This window comes from Seriola lalandi, unplaced genomic scaffold, assembly GCF_002814215.2.
Source record: "Seriola lalandi dorsalis isolate HSWRI2012SDOR001 ecotype SW California unplaced genomic scaffold, Sedor1 jcf7180002054482, whole genome shotgun sequence".
Lineage (NCBI taxonomy): Eukaryota > Metazoa > Chordata > Actinopteri > Carangiformes > Carangidae > Seriola > Seriola lalandi.
Window position 1 is genome coordinate 632,229 of NW_019525035.1, and position 19,630 is coordinate 651,858.

The window sequence follows — 19,630 nt, forward strand, 5'->3', positions numbered from 1 at the left end:
AGGGAGGCGACACTAATGAGGAAGAGAAGGTGTGTGTGTGTGTGTGTGTGTGTGTGTGTGTGTGTGTGTGTGTGTGTGTGAGGGTTGGGAGCAGGGGGTCGTGGGTTAAGCCTGGTCTTCTTCACCTGTCCTCCCTTTTTACAGAGACTTTAGTATTGACTGTGGTTTTAGTTTCTCTTCATGACGTGCGTGTGTGTGTGTGTGTGCGTGCGTGCGTGCGTGCGTGTGTGTGTCTGTGTGTGTGTCTGTGTGTGTGTGTGTGTGTGTTGTGACTGGCTGTCCAGCCTGCTCTGTACTCTGCGGTAGACCTCAGCCATGAGAGTAGGAAGTAACAAACACTGACACACAGTTGTGCCCTGTTCTTTTTTAAATACACAACATACACACCGTGGTGCAACATAAGCCCCCTGCAGACATGTAGTGTGTCATCACAGTAATAAACAGTAATCAATAATAAACAACGTTCTATGACATGTTTAATTACCATCAAACACATTACACACATCATATAAACAGTCGGGATATTGATCGGTGACTCTGCTTCCTCGTCACCTCAGACTTCGTCCGTGCTGCAGCTCGTCGCCTTCATGCTGTGAACAGCTTCAGGTCTGTTGTGCCCTTAAAAGGTGAATTTGTCTCCCACCGCTTCAGTAAGTCACAGTATGTTTATTTGGAGCCTGACAGTATAACTGCCCTGCCCTGCTGCAGTGCCTCTGAGCAAGGCGCTGGACACACGCGGACCCTGCAGGCTCCTGTTTGCACTGACAGAAGTCAAAACACTGATGTTGTTCCCTCTGGCCGTGGCGGTGTTAGTGAGTGGCCTAGTTATGCGTTTTCCTCCACAATTGAGGCCTTTGTTGTTGATTTGACCTTCGTGATCGCTGCCTAAAGCTTCACTGGACCAGAGAGCAGAATTAACTGGAATTCTGCTCTGATCGTGTGTGTGTGTGTGTGTGTGTGTGTGTGTGTGTGTGTGTGGTGTGTGTGTGTGTGTGTGTGTGTGTGTGTGGTATGACTCTGACTCAGTGTTAGTCTGGTCTATTCTGGCTGTTTAACCATGATGCAGCACAAGCTTTTGTTCCTGCTCGGGTTTTTATTTTCTTTTATTAGTGTGGCTCGTCTGCTCATGCTGCATGTCTTTATATATCTCTATATTTTAAGGATTTATTTTACTTCTGTACGGGGCAGCATGTAGCAGGAAGTGAGTGGAAAACAAGATATTAATACAACTCAGACCATCCTGATTCAGAGTGTGTCCTGTTAGATCTGTGTAAATTAAATCTCTTTGGGCTGTTGGTCGGACAGAACAAGACATTTGAGGACATCCATTAAAAAACTGTGTGAATATAAATAAATCAGCAACAGAGTCATTCATTCATAATAGTTGATCCTCTGACTTTTCATCTAGCGCCATCATCAGGTCAACAGTCCCCTCAGCCTCCATACTTACAAATATTATCATTCAATGATAAAAAAATAAAAAATTATAATATGCTTTATTTATAGGTGCCTTTCGAGGTAACAAGGACACCTTACACCTCACAGTAAAAGATGAAGTACAAGTACATGAAATGGAAATAATAATCTACAAGACATAAAATACAAAATAAATCAAAATAAATATAGTTGCATAAAGATCAATATGATTAAACGCTGGTGTCGGAGTTAAACAGAATAAGGAGGTTTTTGAAGAGGTTCCATATTAAATCTATCTATAAATATAATATAATTGAAAGTAATGTCATTAGCAAATGTTAGCATGCTAACGTGCACTAAGATGGTAACAATGGTCCTTCCTTAGTAGCCGTCGTAGACCGTGAAGGCTGAACCGAGATCAGGCGGTCTGATTCACGGAGGAACGTGTTGCTTTTTTATTTTACAAAAACTTGAAGTTTTAAGGCCCTCGGTTTTATCAGCTGTACCGTCAGCTGTTGAACTGAAACCCAGTACTTACATTTAGAAGTGAAATCCTCAGGCTCTCTGTCAGTGTTGTTAGCTGCCATATTATTTTCATCACCGGTGTGCAATGACACCCGTTGGGAGCCTTCGTTTCCTCGGAAAAGAAGGACGCATTTCTGTTTGAAGGAGCCAGTGAGTCGGGGCAGTGCAGTGGCGCCGCTGTGGCGCAATAGGTCAAAGGATGCAGCCACTGAATTGGGACACAGCTAGCGTAGTGTACTCTGACATCTCTGTGGCTCAACCAACGCTATGTGTCATAACTCGTGATTCACATGTTGGATTAAGGATTGACACAAACAACAAACAGATAGACAGAGTCTGTTGTAATGGTTACAGTGCTGTTAAGACGCTAACTTAGCTGGCAGAAAACCCGTAGCATCACGCGCGGCTGATTCACCGCCTTAATTACAGATTAGGGTTCAAATATCCGACTTTTCGCCGAACTTGGGGAAACTAATCCACAGTGTCCGTCTGATGTGGACCAAAAACCAAAGACCTCCATTTAATAAAACGTACTGAGGCTCTGAGATTCAGAGGAAATCCAACAGGCACGGCCAACACTTGTCAGCAGGTTGGGAGTTTCCCTCCCTGACGGGAAAATCCCAAACATTTCCTCAGTGTCTGCGTACATTACCCCAGACCAGGCTTAAGTATTTATCTGCTTCCTATCCACATATTGTGTTGGATTTGTGAGGGACTCCTTTTATTTCAGCAGCGACACTGAGCTCTGTGGTGTTTTCTGTTTTGAACGCAGCATAACTTGAGCCAGCTGGATCCGGGCTGTACATGGCATTAGTGTGGTTTTGATTTCATCACTGTTTATCGGGTTTATATTTAGTTTTCCTCTGAACCGTGTGTCTAACTAACGTTGCTTTAGTGTAGCTGTTACACAACTAACTTGTTGAGAAGGTTTGCCCAATGTCCAAGTGCATTTACTCAAGTATTTATATTGAATGTAATTGTCTTCTTCTGGGATGATGTGGCCCATTGGTTGTCTGTCAAATCTGGCAACACTCCTGGTGTGAGATGATCTGACTAATGAAGACCTCTGATGTCTCAAAGTGTTTCTGGTGCCATTTAAACCAGTCAATAATCAGACTGTCACTCTTTGCAGACGACAGGATGAATAAAGACGGGGCTCAGATGGAGTTTAAATCCAAGCAATGGTTCGGTGCCTCGGTACGATCTGATGGAGAGCACATCCTGGTGAGAGGACTACACCACACACACACACACACACACACACACACGCACACACACAGACAGTGACGGCACGAAGCATTGACTGTAATAGCTAAATGAAATTAACTTCATTCATAGCATCAGCCAGTACATGGATACTGAATCGTCTCATTCAAGTAGAGAACTATATATATACTGTATATCTTATTAAAAGTCAAAAGTCAACTTGACGAGCGAGTGTTGAGACATTGCGAGCGCTCGTAACGTCTCCGTGCGGAGCAGAGATGCTCCCTCGCCTGGTAGGACTTCTGACGGATCTGTTCAGTGCGCTCACATCACGTGCACGGTTTGTGTGCGCGACCTGAGGCTCGGACTGGTTTGGGTATTTATGTGTGTGTGTGTGTGTGTGTGTGTGTGTGTGTGTTTTCCAGGCCTGTGCTCCTCTGTACCAGTGGTCGACCTTTGGCGTCTCTGAGCGAGAGCCGGTGGGAACGTGTTACCTGAAGAAAGGAACCACGGTGGTGGAGTACTCGCCCTGCAGATCAAGTCCGTCTTCTTCTTCTGTCTTCTCTTGAGCTCACGTGCATGAAACATGTCGCAGGTGTTGCATGTTTAAAGAGTAACTGAACACCAGGCTGAAAAGCAGAGTTTTGTTGTTCTCTGCGGTTGAAAGTGTTTCACGTCTCTTGGTTGTAGTCCGAAGTGAGCTTTGTTGCTCCTGCAACCTAACAGTGACGTCACAGTGTACTGGAGTACACCTGTACATCACTGCAGGTAAAAAAAAAAACAAGATTCCCAGGGGGTGTTAAGTTACTCTTTAAAGCCACCATATTTTATTTGAAGTGTTGATACATAAGAAGATATATTTGTGGTTTTAAGAACCACAAGGTTGACTGCTTTGTTGTGACATCACAAAGTTCCAGAAGTCCTGACGGCTGGTTTTAAGGCTCAGTTTCTGAATACAGGCTGTGTGCATTTCTCTGTGGACTGAGGCTTTGATACTTTCACAGTATTAATATAGAAGCTAGAGCTGATCTATAATCAAACACATGGACAGAGACCTTTAGACTATATGGAGTTTTAAAGGACTGAACCTGCAGCTCCCCTTGGCTTTACACAGCTGTAAACAGGATGTGGTAATTATATGTGCTTATTAATAATCGTCACATGATGATATATCAGTGTTGTGTTCACAACATGCTTCTGCTGAAATGAATAAGAAAAAAATCAGTTAGTGCAGGTTTCAGTAAGTAGCTCAGATCCAGTCAGTAGTGCTGCTTTCTGCATCAGGACTCTCTTATAATAGCTGTAAAAATAATTTCTTCTTCTGTCTACTTCTCTTTATATGATATATGACAAAATGTTTGATTTCTCCATCCAGATGCCCACTCACCAGAGGGGCAGGGCTTCTGCCAGGCCGGCTTCAGTGCCGACTTCCTTAAGGTAGGTAACCGAGACCCAGGTTTTTATTCAAAGGGCTTTCCGCAGCAGCACTGTGAGGAGAGTCTGCTGTGGTGATAGTAACAGAGTTGGGAATCACAGGTTGACTTACAATTAGATCAGATTAGATTCAGTAGGTACCAAGAGAACAGATGCAGTTTAGTATCTGACCAGACTGTGGAGACAGGAGCGAAGTGCATGTGGAGGGTGTTTCCCACAGAATTAGATCCTGTTAGGCGACGTCCACACTACTACATGTCCATCCAGACTAACACACCTGAAAACACACACATACATGACCATTCGTGTACACTGGGCACGCGTGAGCTGGTGTAAACGGGATGTAGATTGTCTAATCTGCAGTTGATTAGTCGCACAAAACACTACAAACGAGGAACGGCAAAGACAGCTGTAGCATTAAAATGCAGATTTTAACTGCTGCTAGCAAAAACAACAAGGTCAGTAACATGTGTAAGTCATTATTCATCTTGCTTTCACCACTGGTGGTTGATGCTGATGAGACCCAATCAGGGAACAACCATATGTGTCTACATCATCGTTTCCAAAGGTCTCCGACAACACAACCCCAGAGTTTCCGGCAGCGTTTCCTAAAGTCTCTGTTTTTGGTAATTGAAATCTCTGGAGTCGTGTGGACGGGAGGAGGAAACGTAGAAAAAGACATGCATTTTAAAATGAAATGGTAGTAGAGTGGACGTAGTCTGTGGCTGCAGTTCCACTGTGTATAAAAACAGGGTTATGGTTGGGGCTTGATCCTCGGCCTGCGTGTATTTGGGTCTGTGCGGTTGTCGAGGCGGAGGTGTTGTCATTAACCGCTCACACCTCTGGGAATGGAGAAAGTATTCTTTACTGACTTCAGGGACCGAATGAGAAACGAAAGTCATGAAATCTTTTCCTCTGTTCCTCTTTGTTTTTGTGGTTTCAGAACAACAACAGGGTGGTGGTGGGAGGACCTGGCAGCTTCTACTGGCAGGGTGAGTGTTACACTAAGAGAGAGAGAGTGTGTGTGTGTGTGTGTGCGTGTGTGTGTGTGTGTGTGTTTCTATCATAAGCTATGTTTGTGGACAAATTTGGACTAAAGACAAGTTAATTGGGGACAGCTTGACGGAAAGACTTGATTTTTGGGTCAGTGGTGAAGGGTTAGGCAATGTTCAGCCAGTTAAGCATAAAGTACATTTTCAGTACTTAAGTTTAATACATTCAACAATATAATCATGTTATTTTCAACACTACAACAAGTTTTAAAGCTCCATAATTTACACTTTCCATTTTTTTATTTGAAGTGTTGATTCATAAGAAGATATAAAAACCATCTCAGTGTAGTTTTACATCTCCTCTCTCAGGCTTCTCTCTGGAGCTCTAGTAACAACAGGTCTGTGAGCCAATCAGAAGAGAGGAGGCTCTGAGCCTCTCCTCTGATTGGCTGACTGTTTTCTGACTGATCCAATAAAAATATAGCAGATTTCAGGTAAAAACACTCAGAGAAACCAAATCCTGTAAAGGTTTGGATGGTGGGTCCAGGTGGGCGGGGCTTGGTGACTGCTTTGTTGTGACATCACAAAGTTCCAGAAGTCCTGACGGCTGGTTTTAAGGCTCAGTTTCTGAATACAGGCTGTGTGCATTTCTCTGTGGACTGAGGCTTTGATACTTTCACAGTATTAATATAGAAGCTAGAGCTGATCTATAATCACACTACACATGGACACAGACCTTTAGACTGGAGGAGCTTTAAGCTTTTGTAAGTCTGTTTGAATAAAGTCTGCAGAATGAGTAAATGTAAGTTAAAGGTGCCCTGTGTCACAATGGAGTGATGTTTTTTATAGGACGTTCCTGTTTGTTAACATATCCCTACCAATGGTTTCACACTATTCTGATCTACAGGTGGTGCTACTATAGTATAACAAGATACACAGTAATGTGCAATTAAAGGCAGAAGAAGAAGAATGTTAGCTAGTGAACATGGATGTAAACAATGTAAGATTTAAAATATTCAAAAAAGCAGCTTTGCAGTTGTTTTGTAAGGAAGGAAATGCATCTCTCTTTTTCTTTTTAGACAAAGACAAAGAACACAATGTGTTTTGGTAAAGAACACTGAACAAAACCTTTCTTTGTTCACAAGAAAACAACACGGCAGCTTTAATTGCTGAAGTCAATGTAAGTCACTTTGGATAAAAGCATCTGACCAGCGAGTGAATGCAAATACAAGACAGGTTTTTCTTATTTGGAAGAGAAACTAATGTGAACAGTATGATCTATTATTATCACAGTTTACAGACCCACTTCCTGCTTCAGCCTTGATCTAGTTATCACTTGCACTCACCTTCAGTTTTCCATTTAGAAAATCTGGATAAACTGTTAGTTTGTTTACGACCAGTCTGACCATCAGACTGCTCGTCTTTCTCTCCCTGTCCGACCAGTGTTATCGTAACTGATAGAAATAATGAGCAACATTATGAAAATATGTTGCAAGCCACAACTTGTCTTTTTTAGATACGGATTTTTCCCAGAATGTTAAACTGTGACTATTCTCCAGAACCGGAAACCCATAAATACATAAACTGCTCCGTGAGTGAGTGAGTGAGTGAGTGAGTGAGTGAGTGAGTGAGTGAGTGAGTGAGTGAGTGAGTGAGTGAGGGCGGGGCTTACGGTGCAGAGCAGCCTACAGTCTCTTAAGAGTTTAATGAGTAGGTAAAGTCCAGGTAGGTTTAGGGTTCAGTCAGGGTGTGTGTGTGTGTGTGTGTGTGTGTGTGTGTGTGTGTGTGTGTGTGTGTGTGTGTGTGTGTGTATTGTAATCCAATGCTTGTGTAATCATCTGACATTAGAGGGTATGACACAGTATACCCTGAACGCTGAGTCAGTCACACATCTCTCCCTCCATCTCTCTCTCTCTCTGCCTGGAGTGTGTAAGCTAATTATTGTTTCCTGTTGACTTGACACACACACACACACACACACACACACACACACACACACACACACACACACACACACACACACACACAGCTCTGTTTCTGATTAGACGGTAGTTAACAGTGTGTCTCTGTGGCGGCTCCTTTAATTACAAGTTGTGTGTGTTTTCCTGAACCAGAAGTGTATCCGTGTAAACACAGTTGTGTAACATCGTTCCTTCTGTTCTGCTTGTTGGCTCCTAAGGTTCTGTCACGTTCTGTTCCTTGTGTTGTTCTCCATCAGCGTCCTCTCTTCTGAACTTTTCTCTGTGACTTTATTCTCTTCTGTGGTTCTAGTCTTCTCTCTTTGTTCTCCTCCGTTCTCCTCTGGTTTCCTTATTGTTCTTATAATCTCTCTTTGTTCTCTGGTATCCTCTTCTGTTCTTCTTCTGTTCTTTTCTGCTCACTGTTCTCTTTTTTTGTTCTCCTTCTCTCCTGTTCTTTTCTTTTTCCATCCTGGCTACCTCCTCGTTCTTCAGTTTTCTCCTCATTCTCTTCTGTTTGTCCTTTTTATGTTCTCCTCGGTTCTCTTTTCCCTCCTTTTTTTCTCATCCTCTTGTCTCAAAGTTCTCTTATCTTTCTAATGAGTTTGTTTCCCCTTTTTTTACTCATGTTCTCTCCCTGTTCTGTTTTATTCTCCTTAGTTTTTGTCGGCTCTCTACTCGTTCTTTTATCTTCTGCTTTCTCCCTCCTCTTCTTCTCCTCTGCTTTTCTTGTTCTCCTCTTTCCTGCTCTGTTCTCTCCCTGTTCTCTCCCTGTTCTCTCCTTGTTCTCTCCCTGTTCTCTCCTTGTTCTCTCCTTGTTCTCTCACTGTTCTCTCCTTGTTCTCTCCCTTTTCTCTCACTGTTCTCTCCTTGTTCCGTTGTTGTTCTGCTCTGTTCTCTAAGGTTCTCCCCTTCTCTTCTCAGGTCAGCTGATTTCCGATGACATCTCAGAGATTTTCTCTCGGTTTAACGAAGATTTCATCATCCCGTACGCAAACAACCTCGCCACCAAGTCAGCCGGCGCCCACTATGACGACAGTTACCTTGGTAACCACACACACACACACACACACACACACACACCTGTACAGACATGAGTTAATGTCCACTCACAACATTCGCACCTGAAGCTGCAGAAGAGGAGTTTTGTCAGACATGCCGATGTGTGAATATCTGCTCATTGAAACACTGTTTAATGATAATAATAATCATAATAATGATGATGATAATAATGAAATTTACATAGAACAATTCACACATTAAAGCCGTTTGTTTATCTATTTGCAGCACATGTAGTGTCAGATTGATGATGTTGGTTTGTGTTTCTATTTACATGTGTTTTCTTAAGTTGCGGTGCGTTGAGCTCTCAGGGCCACCGTACTCATTTCCATCTAATCACAAATGAATGATAAAGAACAGCTGACTGACAGTTGTCAGTGTAGAGCTGGATCCACTCAGAGTCGTCAGAGGAACATGTTGTTTGTCTGTGTTCTCCAGGATACTCTGTGACAGTCGGAGACTTCAATGATGATGGAAAAGAAGGTGAGGTGAATTCACCACTGTGTTTATATCACTCTTTTTATTCAGAACAGGCTGTTAATCTGATTATTAAATCTAAATCAGATCGAGCTGCGACTTTTAGTTAATTAATCAATTAGCTGATCGACAGCAACGATGAATTGTTTAGTGGTTTATAAAGAAAAAGGTCGTCGGAGGATTCCCTGATGTTTTAATGTCGTGGCAACTGAATATCTCCGGGTTCTGTGACATCACTCTTGGGTGTTCAAATGATTAATCGATTAATAAATAATAATTATTAGTTTCAGCTCTGATTAAAACTAGTCACAGTTATGTTTACACGGCGTTCTCTCCTCTATAGATTATGTGACTGGAGTCCCTCGGGGGGAAAAGGCACTGGGTTATGTAAGTGTTAGTCCGCACTGTACACGCGCACACACACACACACACACACACACACACACATACACACACACACACACTGTATTAATGGATACTGACATATATATACTGACCATGTGAATTCAGTTGTTGTTGTTGTTGTTGTTGTTGTTGTTGTTGTTGTGTGTAGCGTCAGCTGATCTCCGGTGTTGTCTTTCTGATTGTTTCAGGTGAACATATTCAACGGCCTCAACATGGAGTCCATGGTGAACTTCACAGGAACTCAGGTGAGCTGCAGGAGAGCGCAGACAGAACCAGGACTGGTGTCTCTCTGTCAGTGACGTTTCATTTTACATCACACAGCGACTCTGAGATAAACACTGTGTGAAGTGTAAACACTGAACTGAACTAAAGGCCGAATCTCCCACACGCTGGAGGGGGGGGGGGGCAGGCTGTCATCAGCAGAGTTAATGACACAGTTCCTCTTAACTTTCCTGTCCCTCCTTCATCTCACCCTCTGAACCCACCATCACTCATCTGTTTACTGCCCCCTGCCCCTCCCTCTCTCTCCCTCTCTCTCCCTCTCTCTCTCTCTCTCTCTCTCTCTCTCTCTCTCTATCTACCCCCTGATCTCTGACGTCATGTCCGTCTCATGTTGTTGTTCTTGTGGTTGTGAATCAGCCTCTTTTGGGACTTTAAAACTTCTACCTCAGCGACTCTGTAGTCACACCGCAGTCATGACCATCAGTAGCTGAGCTCAGGATGATGGGTTAGACACAATCCTTCTCTAGAGGTAGAAGAGGTCAAAGGTCGGGGTGAGTCACAGAGCAGTGTCTCCTCAGCTCACCTGGCTCCTCTCTTCCCTCCCTCATGCCTCAGAGACTAAAGAGAGAGAGAGAGCGAGGATGGAGGAGCGTCAGTTGCTGTCAGTTTACTGATCATATCAACATCATCTCGGAGTCAGCTGAGCTGCAGGTCACTAGTGCTCAGGGTTTTTAATAAAAACTAAATTCTCCCTCTGAAATACAGTAGAAGATTTTTCAACAGGTAATTTTATTGAATACGGGATTTATACAGAGCTGGAGCTACGTTAACTCTTCCTCCTCCTGTCAGTGAATGTGGTTTAGAAAGCAGCTGTAAACTGTTTGCAACACAGTCTGAGTAACTCACCCCAGCAGTGATTGACTGTCGATAAGTACCAGTGTCTTTTTGCTTGTTTGACTTTAATGTTTTATAATTTACTCCTCTCCTTGTCTCCTCTCCTTGTCTCCTCTCCTGTAGATGGCGGCTTACTTTGGACATTCAGTAGCTGCTACTGATGTAAACAATGACGGGTAAGTCTGTGTCTGACGCGGCCATTTCCCTCTCAGTGACGGAGTGAGCTCTTTAAACATGAGATCTATAACCTCTGTTCACTTTCCTCTAATCTAACTCCCACCTGTTTGACTTGTTTAAATCAAGCTTTCTAAGAAGTTTAGAGTCTGTGGAAGAAACAGCTCAGACATGTGAAACATGACGAGGATGAGCTTTGTTGTGAGGGGTCACAAGGTCAAAAACGTGGGGAGACACTGGTTGGATCCTTAACGATGTTGTAAAATATAAACAATGAAATATAATATATATGTAACATATATCTCCCCTCAACCTGAAGATGTTTATTATACTTTTATCCATGAATGACAGACACATACAGTCACATCAGGCGCACTGTGGTCGGTCCAACACACACACTGCCAGCTGCAGTGAGGTAACAGCTGGTGGCGGTGATGTGTCGTAAAACGCTGCAGTGCGCCAGTTTAAAAACAGAGAGGAAGACCACATAATGGACGTGAACTGTTCTAAACAAATTCTGCGCGAGTGTTTTATGAGGCAGGATGTGCATTCATCGAGGACGCACCGTGAGTTTAATGAGAAGTGTTGATGTTAACAGAATGTGTTGTTAATGATGAGAACACCGAGGTGAGAGTCTGCTGCTCATCTGTTCTTCTTCTCTGTCTGTCGGCAGGCTGGTGGATCTGTTGGTTGGAGCTCCTCTCTTCATGGACAGAGGGTCAGACGGAAAACTCAGGGAGGTGGGACAGGTAGGAAACACACACACACACACACACACACACAGATATCTAACAGCTGACTGTGGCTGTTTCCTCCCTCCAATGTTTAAAACAAACTGATACGTCCAGGTTTTGTTACGCTAACGAAGCTGCATGAACTCAGAAAGTATACATCCCTTCACAATAAAAGAGTCCTGCTGTTTCACCAGTGGAAAACCTGAAACATGAAGCAGCAGCAGCGTCAGCAATTGTTCAGGAAGCATCAGCAGTGTCTTCAGAGCGAGAACAGGAAACAGTGAGGCTGATATCAGAGAAGAGAGACGTGTTGTGGCTCGATGCGGCTCTGACAGATCAAAGTGGACTCACCTGGGCCGGTGGGAAAGCAGATTAAATGTTAGCATGCTAACACGAGGCTGAGCGGCCGAGATCTGAAACACTGGACCAAAAGAAAACAAAAACTAAATTCTGTGTACTTACAGCTATAACTGTGTGTGTGTGTGTGTGTGTGTGTCTCCCAGGTGTCTGTGTACCTGGGTCGAGGTGGATTTTCCTTCCACCCAGCTCAGACGCTGCCGGGGTCGGAGGTCTACGCCAGATACGGCTCTGCCATCGCAGCACTGGGAGACCTGGACATGGACGGATACAATGGTAAGACACACACACACACACACACACACACACACACACACTTAATTCTGACCAGGTACACACCCCGAGCTCGATAACCCCTCCCTCCAGCTCATGTCTCTCGTTTTCCTCCGTCTCCCCTCCAGACGTGGCCATCTCTGCTCCTTACGGGGGCCCCGACCACAACGGCTTGGTCTACATCCACAATGGCCGCCGTGGGGGGCCCGACCTGTCACCTTCCCAGGTCAGTACCACTAACATCAGATCAATCAGAACAACAGATCTGTTTCTCAACAAACACTAGATGGATTCACATGAAGTGAACATCGTGTTCCTTAGAGGATGAATCGTTATGAGGCTGTTTTGTTTCTGAGCACGTTAAGAACATTTGTTCCCTGTCGGATAAACAGTTGACAAGTGTGTTAGTGTTACTGTGTATTGATGATAAAACAACAGGAACTGAGCCTCAGACTGAAGAGTGATGAGGCAACCTTCCCAACCTTTTTCCACTTGAAAATCTCAAAAACGTTGCCGCCCACATCAGACCACGTAACAACAGGGAGGTTGAATGAAACGTTCTCAGAGCATTTTTTATTTGAATAACAATCGCACATTCAGGAGAGATCACTTTTCGATCTGTCTCTGATCTAATTCTTCCTGTTCCTCCTGTCTCATTTGATTCTCCAGTCTTTCCCATGGATTTCATCTTTTAATACTTGAAATTTGTCAACTTTTGAAATGCAAGTTAGCATTCAAGTTTTTACCCAAACTGAGCATATGAAGTGTTTATCACTGACTGTGTTCTCTGCCACATGTGGATCAAACTCACTGATTCAACAGGAGGGAGGACGTGTGTTCACTTAAAGTTGTGTGTCGTCTCAGGTCCTGCAGGGCAAATGGGCGTCCAGCTACATGCCTCCTAGCTTTGGATACTCCATGACTGGAAACACTGACATAGACCAGAATGGATATCCAGGTACACACACACACACACACACACACACACACACACACACAGACACACACACACACACACACACTCACACACTCAGGCACAGCAGGAGTGAAATGAACGTCTGAGCTGCTGTGAAAAACAGCTGATGTGTGTTTCTGTCTTTCAGATTTAATAGTGGGAGTGTTTGGAGCAGACAAAGCTGTTTTATACAGGTAATCAAAAATCATAGTGTTTGTGTGTGTGTGTGTGCGCACCCCTGCTGTGTGTCTGTGTGTGTGTGTGTCTGTGTGTGTGTGTGTGCGCGCGCACCCCTGCTGTGTGTCTGTGTGTGTGTGTGTGTGTGTGTGTGTGCGCGCACCCCTGCTGTGTGTGTGTGTGTGTGTCTCTGCGCACCCCTGCTGTGTGTGTGTGTGTGTGTGTGATGCTGCTGATGGAAGCTGAGGAGTTTAATGAGCGAGGCCACCTCTGATATCAAAGAGCTGCTGTTTCCTCCTCCTGACTTTATAGAAGCTGTTGGGACAAATTTAACCCCTTCACTGCTCCACTGGGTTCCCCTGCTCATTGATGTGTTCCTGCAGATAATTAAATCCTGAACGATTAAGTTTAAAATTCAGTTTAACTCAAGTCCAAACACACAGATGTGAAAAGACTGATTGTTGTGATTTTGAAGCCTGACTTGTTTGTGACTTCGTCTACACACAGCAGAACTAACTTGTCTGGTTTGTAATAGAGTGAGAATGAACCAGAAGATGTGACCAACCTGCCGAGCTGCAAAGAAAATCATTATCTCATTATCATCATATTCAGGCTGAGTGTGAAATCGCCTGTTATCATCTCAATGATGATATGATTCTGTAAAAGTTTTGCTATCGCTACATAGCTAACGTTAGCATTAGCAGCTGTTTACTCACCAGTCTAGAAGAAACGTTGTGAGTTCAGCATCAAACTTCATTCCTCTACTCAGCAACATCTGTCTCCAGAGGTGGAAAGCAACATCAGTGTTAACTCTTGTCTCTATCACTTCTTTTCTTCTACTGAAGTTAGCATGCTAACCAGCTAGCCACTTCCGGTTTGGTCACTTTCCGATAGCGACTCACTGTAGCCTCCAGTCTGCCGTAGCTGCTCAAAAGACGTATTATAACCGCAGCGATGGCTGAAGCCACCGCCAACGACTCCTGACAAGAAACCACGTTCGGCAGCAGAGAAATCGTACAAATAGACCCTTTAAATTATATTATTAATGCGTCTGCTCTTTCCACTTCATCAGAGCTCGTCCGGTGATCAGTGTGAACGCCACGTTGGACATGACGCCTCAGATCATCAACCCGGAGGAGAAGAACTGCACACTTCCTGGACGAAGCACACCTGTGTCCTGGTGAGTTCTCACATCTGTTCAGGTTGTTCTGACACAAACTGCATCACTCACTCAGCTTCCTGTTTAGGATCAATCAAAATCTACGTGGTGCTGCACAATTCACTGAACATTAATCGAGTTGTCGTTGCAGTTAGTAAATACTGCCTCATGTCTTACTGTAATTTGTCATGATGAAACGCCCTTCGGTGACAATAAAGACTTTCTGTCTATGTGTGTCTTCAGTTTTAAGGTGAAGTATTGTCTGAAGGCCAGCGGCCGCGGAGCTCCAGCTACTCTCAGTAAGTGACACACCACCGGCTCCTCTCTGCAGCACAACCACAGACGCTCTAGTGTGTGTGTGTGTGTGTGTTGATTATCAGGTTGTGGTTCTGCAGCTTGAAGGCCACGTCATTATCTCATCTCCTCTGTCAGATCCATAACCGTCCCTCGTATTCTTCTCTGCCTCCAGATTTTCGCGTGGACATCATGTTGGACCGTCTGAAGCAGAAGGAGGCGACCAAGCGCGTCCTCTTCCTGCACAGTCGGACCTTCCAGTACTCCAAGAACATGACGGTGTCCAACGGCAAAGGCCCGGCCTGCGAGGAGCAGTACGTCTTCCTGCGGGTGAGGAAACGCAAACAAGGCGAGCTCAGAGCGCCGACGAATGAAACCGAGACAGCCGACAAAATGAACTGATGCGTTGGTCCTAAATATGAAGCAGCAGTAGCTGAGCTGACATCTGTGTGAACGTCTCTCTCTCTCTCTCTCTCTCTCTCAGGACGAGTTTCGGGATAAGATCACTCCCATCTCCGTGGCGATGGAGTACAGTCTGGACTACCAGCAGGCCGCAGACAAAACTGGACTGCTGCCCATCCTCGACATGTCGGCCCCCTCCAACGTCACCAAGCAGGTAACGCGTGTGTGTGTGTGTGTGTGTGTGTGTGTGTGTGTGTGTGTGTGTGTTTGTGTGTGTGTGTGTGTGTGTGTTGTAAAGACTGATGTGTCTTTACTCTCCGAACGTTCAGTATTCAACGACTGATCCTCTGTCTTTGTCTGTGACACCTTCGTTCCTTTTGTCCTTTTTCTTTCCTTCCTTCCTTCCTTCTTTCCTTCCCTCAGGCTCACATCCTGTTGGACTGTGGAGAGGACAACATCTGTAAACCTGACCTGAAGTTGTCAGTGAAGAGGTGAGACACTGACACTGTGATTGAAATGAAAACAATCTCTTTGCTTCATATTTTTTTCCATTCAAAAAAAAAAAAAGAAACAAAAATGAAGCTGCAATATTTAAAAGAAAAACTTGATTTAGGACATGTTACCATAGTGATTGTTTTCGTTGCCGCAGTGACCGTGGACAGATCTACATCGGCGATGACAACGCTCTGAGCCTGATGGTCAGCGCTGCGAACCAGGGAGAGGGCGCCTACGAGGCCGAGCTCCACATCTACCCTCCGCCACAGGCCGACTTCATCGAGGTCGTCCGCACTCAGGTTCGTCTCCGTCACCCAGAGCTGGAAATCAGGTTTTAATACCAGAGCTTCTGCACACACACACACACACACAACACAATACTGTCTTTGGCACCTAAATTTAACTCAAGAACCCGAAGTTCTCAGATATTAGAAGATTGAAAATATCCCTAATGGAGCTCAGGACTCCCCCTCTATGACTGGAACCAAACTACGACAGTTACGTGGCAGTAATTAGGCTCACACACTCTGATAAACAAACTGTTCCCAGGAAATCTCTGGATCTCTGACAAACCCGTTTCAGGTTCTGTCGTCAGCGGGAGATAAAACTGAGATGTTACTTTGTGGTTTCTGCAGGTCTTCACCAGGCTGTCCTGTGCGTACAAGAAGGAAAACCAGACCAAGATGGTGGTGTGTGACCTGGGAAACCCCATGAAGGGAGGAACCACGGTCAGTGGACAGATAACTGAACCAGTGGGCGTGTGATCATGTTGCATTCTGGGTGTTTTTTTTGGTGCTACTCTGACACGTTTGTGGGGGATGGTGGAGCAGATTTAACTAGAAAGTCAGATATCAGGGGGAAACATGAGGAAACAAAGGAAATGACAGGAGCAGCTGTGGATTGTGCAGATTACTTTGCCTTGAAATGAAGGAGAACTTGAACGTGTAACTGTTAATGTCACATTCACTGGCATTGAATTAATGAGGTGCTGTCGACACAGTCAGAAAATATAAACAAGATGTTTATCGAGGGAGTTTTGTGACTCGTCTGCAGTGTTTCCTACAGGACTGAATGTTTCTGACAGCTCCTCCACATAATGATGTTTTTCCTCTCTCCTCCTGCTCTCTGATTGGTCCTTTGCTGTCTCTTCTCATGCTGTGATTGGCCAGGTGCTGGCAGAGCTGAAGTTCAGCGTGCACCAGCTGTCGGAGGAGGACACCTTTGTCAAGTTTGACCTGCAGATCGTCAGGTGCAGTCCAGTCTTTGTCCAGTCTTTGTCCAGCACAGAGCCCCACTCACCATTCCTCCTCCTCTGAGTCAAATCTGAACACACAGACCTAAAACCTCCTGTCTGATCCAGTCTGACTTCCACTTCGTTATCTCCGATGTCCATCCAGAAGAAATCTCCTTGGAAATCATAGAAAAAAAGATGCTCTTTACAGCTGCAGAACTTAGTGATCACAGTGATCCAGTGTCTGTACATCCATCCAAACACCAGCTGATCACAGCTGATTCAGCTGCTGGTAATGAGACTAAAGTTTGACTAAATGTGAGGTAACATAAGCCAAAACATACTTCATGAGAGTCATGGGAACTCTTAATTCCACATAGAAGCAAGAAAAGAGAAATAATAGCACTGAGGCTACGTCCACACTACTACGTTTTCATTTTAAACCACGTCTCTTCTGCTACGTTTTCCCCTCCTGTCCACTGAACAGAGACTTCAGAAACATTGTCTTATCTGGACCTTATCTGCCTCGACTTCCAGGGGTGAAAGCGACATGGATAATGAAACACAAGCTTTACTGACTTTGTTGTTTCTGCTAGCAGCTGTTGAGGAGTTATATTCTTAACACTGCAGCTGTCTTTGCTCTTCCTTGTTATTTTCTGCAATTAATCAACTGCAGAGATGACAATCTGCTTCTTGTTTACACTGGCTCACACATGCTCAGTGTACGTGATTGCTCAGGTACATACCTGCGCAATACCGTGCATTTTAAAGGTGTGTTGTTCTAGATGGAGATTGTTTTTGTTTGAAAACAGCATTTTAAAATGAAAACGTCATGTGGACGTAGTCTGACAAACTGTCAGCTAAACATGCTTGAAGCTGGAGAAGCTGTGTTCATGTGTGAACAGTCTGTAAACAGTCGTCACATCAGCATTCATCAGAGCAGAGCAGCTTTTGTCCCGCAGCTCATTTGAATGGTAAACACCCTGAAAGCTCAGACACACTCAGTCTTCACATTCCTCTGAGTCTGTGCGTGTGTGTGCGTGTGAGAGAGAGAGAGAGAGAGAGAGAGAGAGAGAGAGAGAGAGAGAGAGAGAGAGAGAGAGAGAGGTATGTTAATGATAGGTCTCAGTCTGACCGCTCAGTCCTCCTCAGCTCTCTGACACACACTGTTACTGAAGGACAGATTTGCTGTGTGGAAGAGATTCACTCACAAGTGACTATTATTGTCATTATTGATTCATCTGATAGTTATTGTCTCGATAAATTAGTTGTTTTTGCCATAAAATTTTTTTTAAAATGCTTGAAAAAACCATCAGTTAGAGTTTCTGAAAGTCCATGGTGACATTTTCCAATGTTGTTTTGAGAACCCAAAAACTAAAATACGTTCACTTTACTGTCATGAAACTGGTCAGAGCAAATTCTCTGAGAAACTTTTTTTTTTCTTTTTTTGCTTAAAAAATAATGTCAGAGATTAATTGGTTTCAAAAATAGCTGCTGATTAGAGGATATATCCTCGTCCGAACATCTCACCCTTCTCTTCCTGTGGTTCAGGGTTGTTATTTTAAGACTCTCAGGACAAAAGCTCTTGCTAAATGAACATAACATGACTTAATAATGAGAACAATGTATTTAGAATATACTTATATATTTAAGATAAACATTTGTGTAAAATATTGTGTCTATTCTGGCAAATGTGAAACTGTGTGTGGATATAATGAACTAACTCTAAATGTAAATGAGCTGAGGATCGTTTTTCCTCCGTCAGGTCAAAGGCAGCAGCACCACCCTGTGGCTGCTTCTAGTATAACAGCACCAACCTCACAACACTGTGTTTAAAGTCCGTCCCTGCATCTGTTGTTGTTCACGTTCTTATTTAAATGTGTTTCAGTGTTTTATCACACGTTTACATGAAGTCTGTGTTTCCTCTGTGTCTCAGCTCCAACCAATTCGACAACACCAGCCCCCGAGTCTCCAGCATCACCAAGCTGGCTGTGCTCGCTAAGGTCTCCATTAGAGGGTAAACACACACACACACACACACACACACACACACACACACACACACACACACACACACACACACACACACACACTGTATATATTCACATCCGCACTCAGTTGTACATGTAGCTAAAGCTAAAGCTAACACAGATGCAGACTCACCTGATTCTAGAGGATGTATCAATGAAAGACGGTCCCCACCATGTCTGATGCGAAGACTTTGGACTTTGTTACCTACAGTAACACATTAAATAACCTGTGTGACATCATTGTGACATCATTGTGACATCATTGTGACGCTCCCTCACTCCCAGCTCCTGAACAGTGGGCCCAGTACGATCAGTAAAGCGGCTCTGACGGTGGATTGGCCGTACCAGTTCAGGAACGGCTCCCTGCTCTACATCACAAGCTACGACACCGAGGGACCCATCAACTGCACCACGGACACCTTGCTCAACCCGCTCAATGTGACGGTGAGGAACACACACACACACACACACACACACACACACACACACACACATTTCTATGTGTAAAATATTTATGATGAGATTATTCAAATTAATATAATATGTGTGTTGGTGTCTTCTCTTCCCAGGTCGTCGTCTCCTGGTCAGGTGCTGCTTCCCATCGCCAACTGGAAACCTAAAGAGCCTCCTGTGGACGGGGATGACATCGGACCACAAATAGTACATGTCTATGAGGTACACGCACACACACACACACTCACACACACATACACACACACACATACACACACATACACACACACACACACACACACACACAC

The 19,630-nt window shown here is 44.3% G+C and overlaps 1 protein-coding gene across 1 annotated transcript in view; it reads left to right on the forward strand.

The window, feature by feature from the left end:
- itgav (integrin, alpha V) overlaps nucleotides 1-19,630 on the forward strand; it is a 32,650-nt gene that overhangs the window by 9,165 nt on the left and 3,855 nt on the right. Inside the window, exons 3-27 of the mRNA XM_087175673.1 lie at nucleotides 3,074-3,165; nucleotides 3,573-3,687; nucleotides 4,523-4,584; nucleotides 5,525-5,573; nucleotides 8,456-8,578; nucleotides 9,029-9,073; nucleotides 9,411-9,454; nucleotides 9,661-9,717; nucleotides 10,712-10,764; nucleotides 11,436-11,511; nucleotides 12,000-12,129; nucleotides 12,255-12,352; nucleotides 12,991-13,084; nucleotides 13,230-13,275; nucleotides 14,331-14,438; nucleotides 14,661-14,716; nucleotides 14,887-15,041; nucleotides 15,196-15,327; nucleotides 15,537-15,604; nucleotides 15,763-15,907; nucleotides 16,244-16,336; nucleotides 16,778-16,857; nucleotides 18,776-18,856; nucleotides 19,081-19,111; nucleotides 19,155-19,313. Of these exons, the coding sequence (XP_087031799.1) occupies nucleotides 3,074-3,165; nucleotides 3,573-3,687; nucleotides 4,523-4,584; nucleotides 5,525-5,573; nucleotides 8,456-8,578; nucleotides 9,029-9,073; nucleotides 9,411-9,454; nucleotides 9,661-9,717; nucleotides 10,712-10,764; nucleotides 11,436-11,511; nucleotides 12,000-12,129; nucleotides 12,255-12,352; nucleotides 12,991-13,084; nucleotides 13,230-13,275; nucleotides 14,331-14,438; nucleotides 14,661-14,716; nucleotides 14,887-15,041; nucleotides 15,196-15,327; nucleotides 15,537-15,604; nucleotides 15,763-15,907; nucleotides 16,244-16,336; nucleotides 16,778-16,857; nucleotides 18,776-18,856; nucleotides 19,081-19,111; nucleotides 19,155-19,313 (2,192 nt within the window). The remainder of the gene's footprint in view (nucleotides 1-3,073; nucleotides 3,166-3,572; nucleotides 3,688-4,522; nucleotides 4,585-5,524; nucleotides 5,574-8,455; nucleotides 8,579-9,028; nucleotides 9,074-9,410; nucleotides 9,455-9,660; nucleotides 9,718-10,711; nucleotides 10,765-11,435; nucleotides 11,512-11,999; nucleotides 12,130-12,254; nucleotides 12,353-12,990; nucleotides 13,085-13,229; nucleotides 13,276-14,330; nucleotides 14,439-14,660; nucleotides 14,717-14,886; nucleotides 15,042-15,195; nucleotides 15,328-15,536; nucleotides 15,605-15,762; nucleotides 15,908-16,243; nucleotides 16,337-16,777; nucleotides 16,858-18,775; nucleotides 18,857-19,080; nucleotides 19,112-19,154; nucleotides 19,314-19,630) is intronic.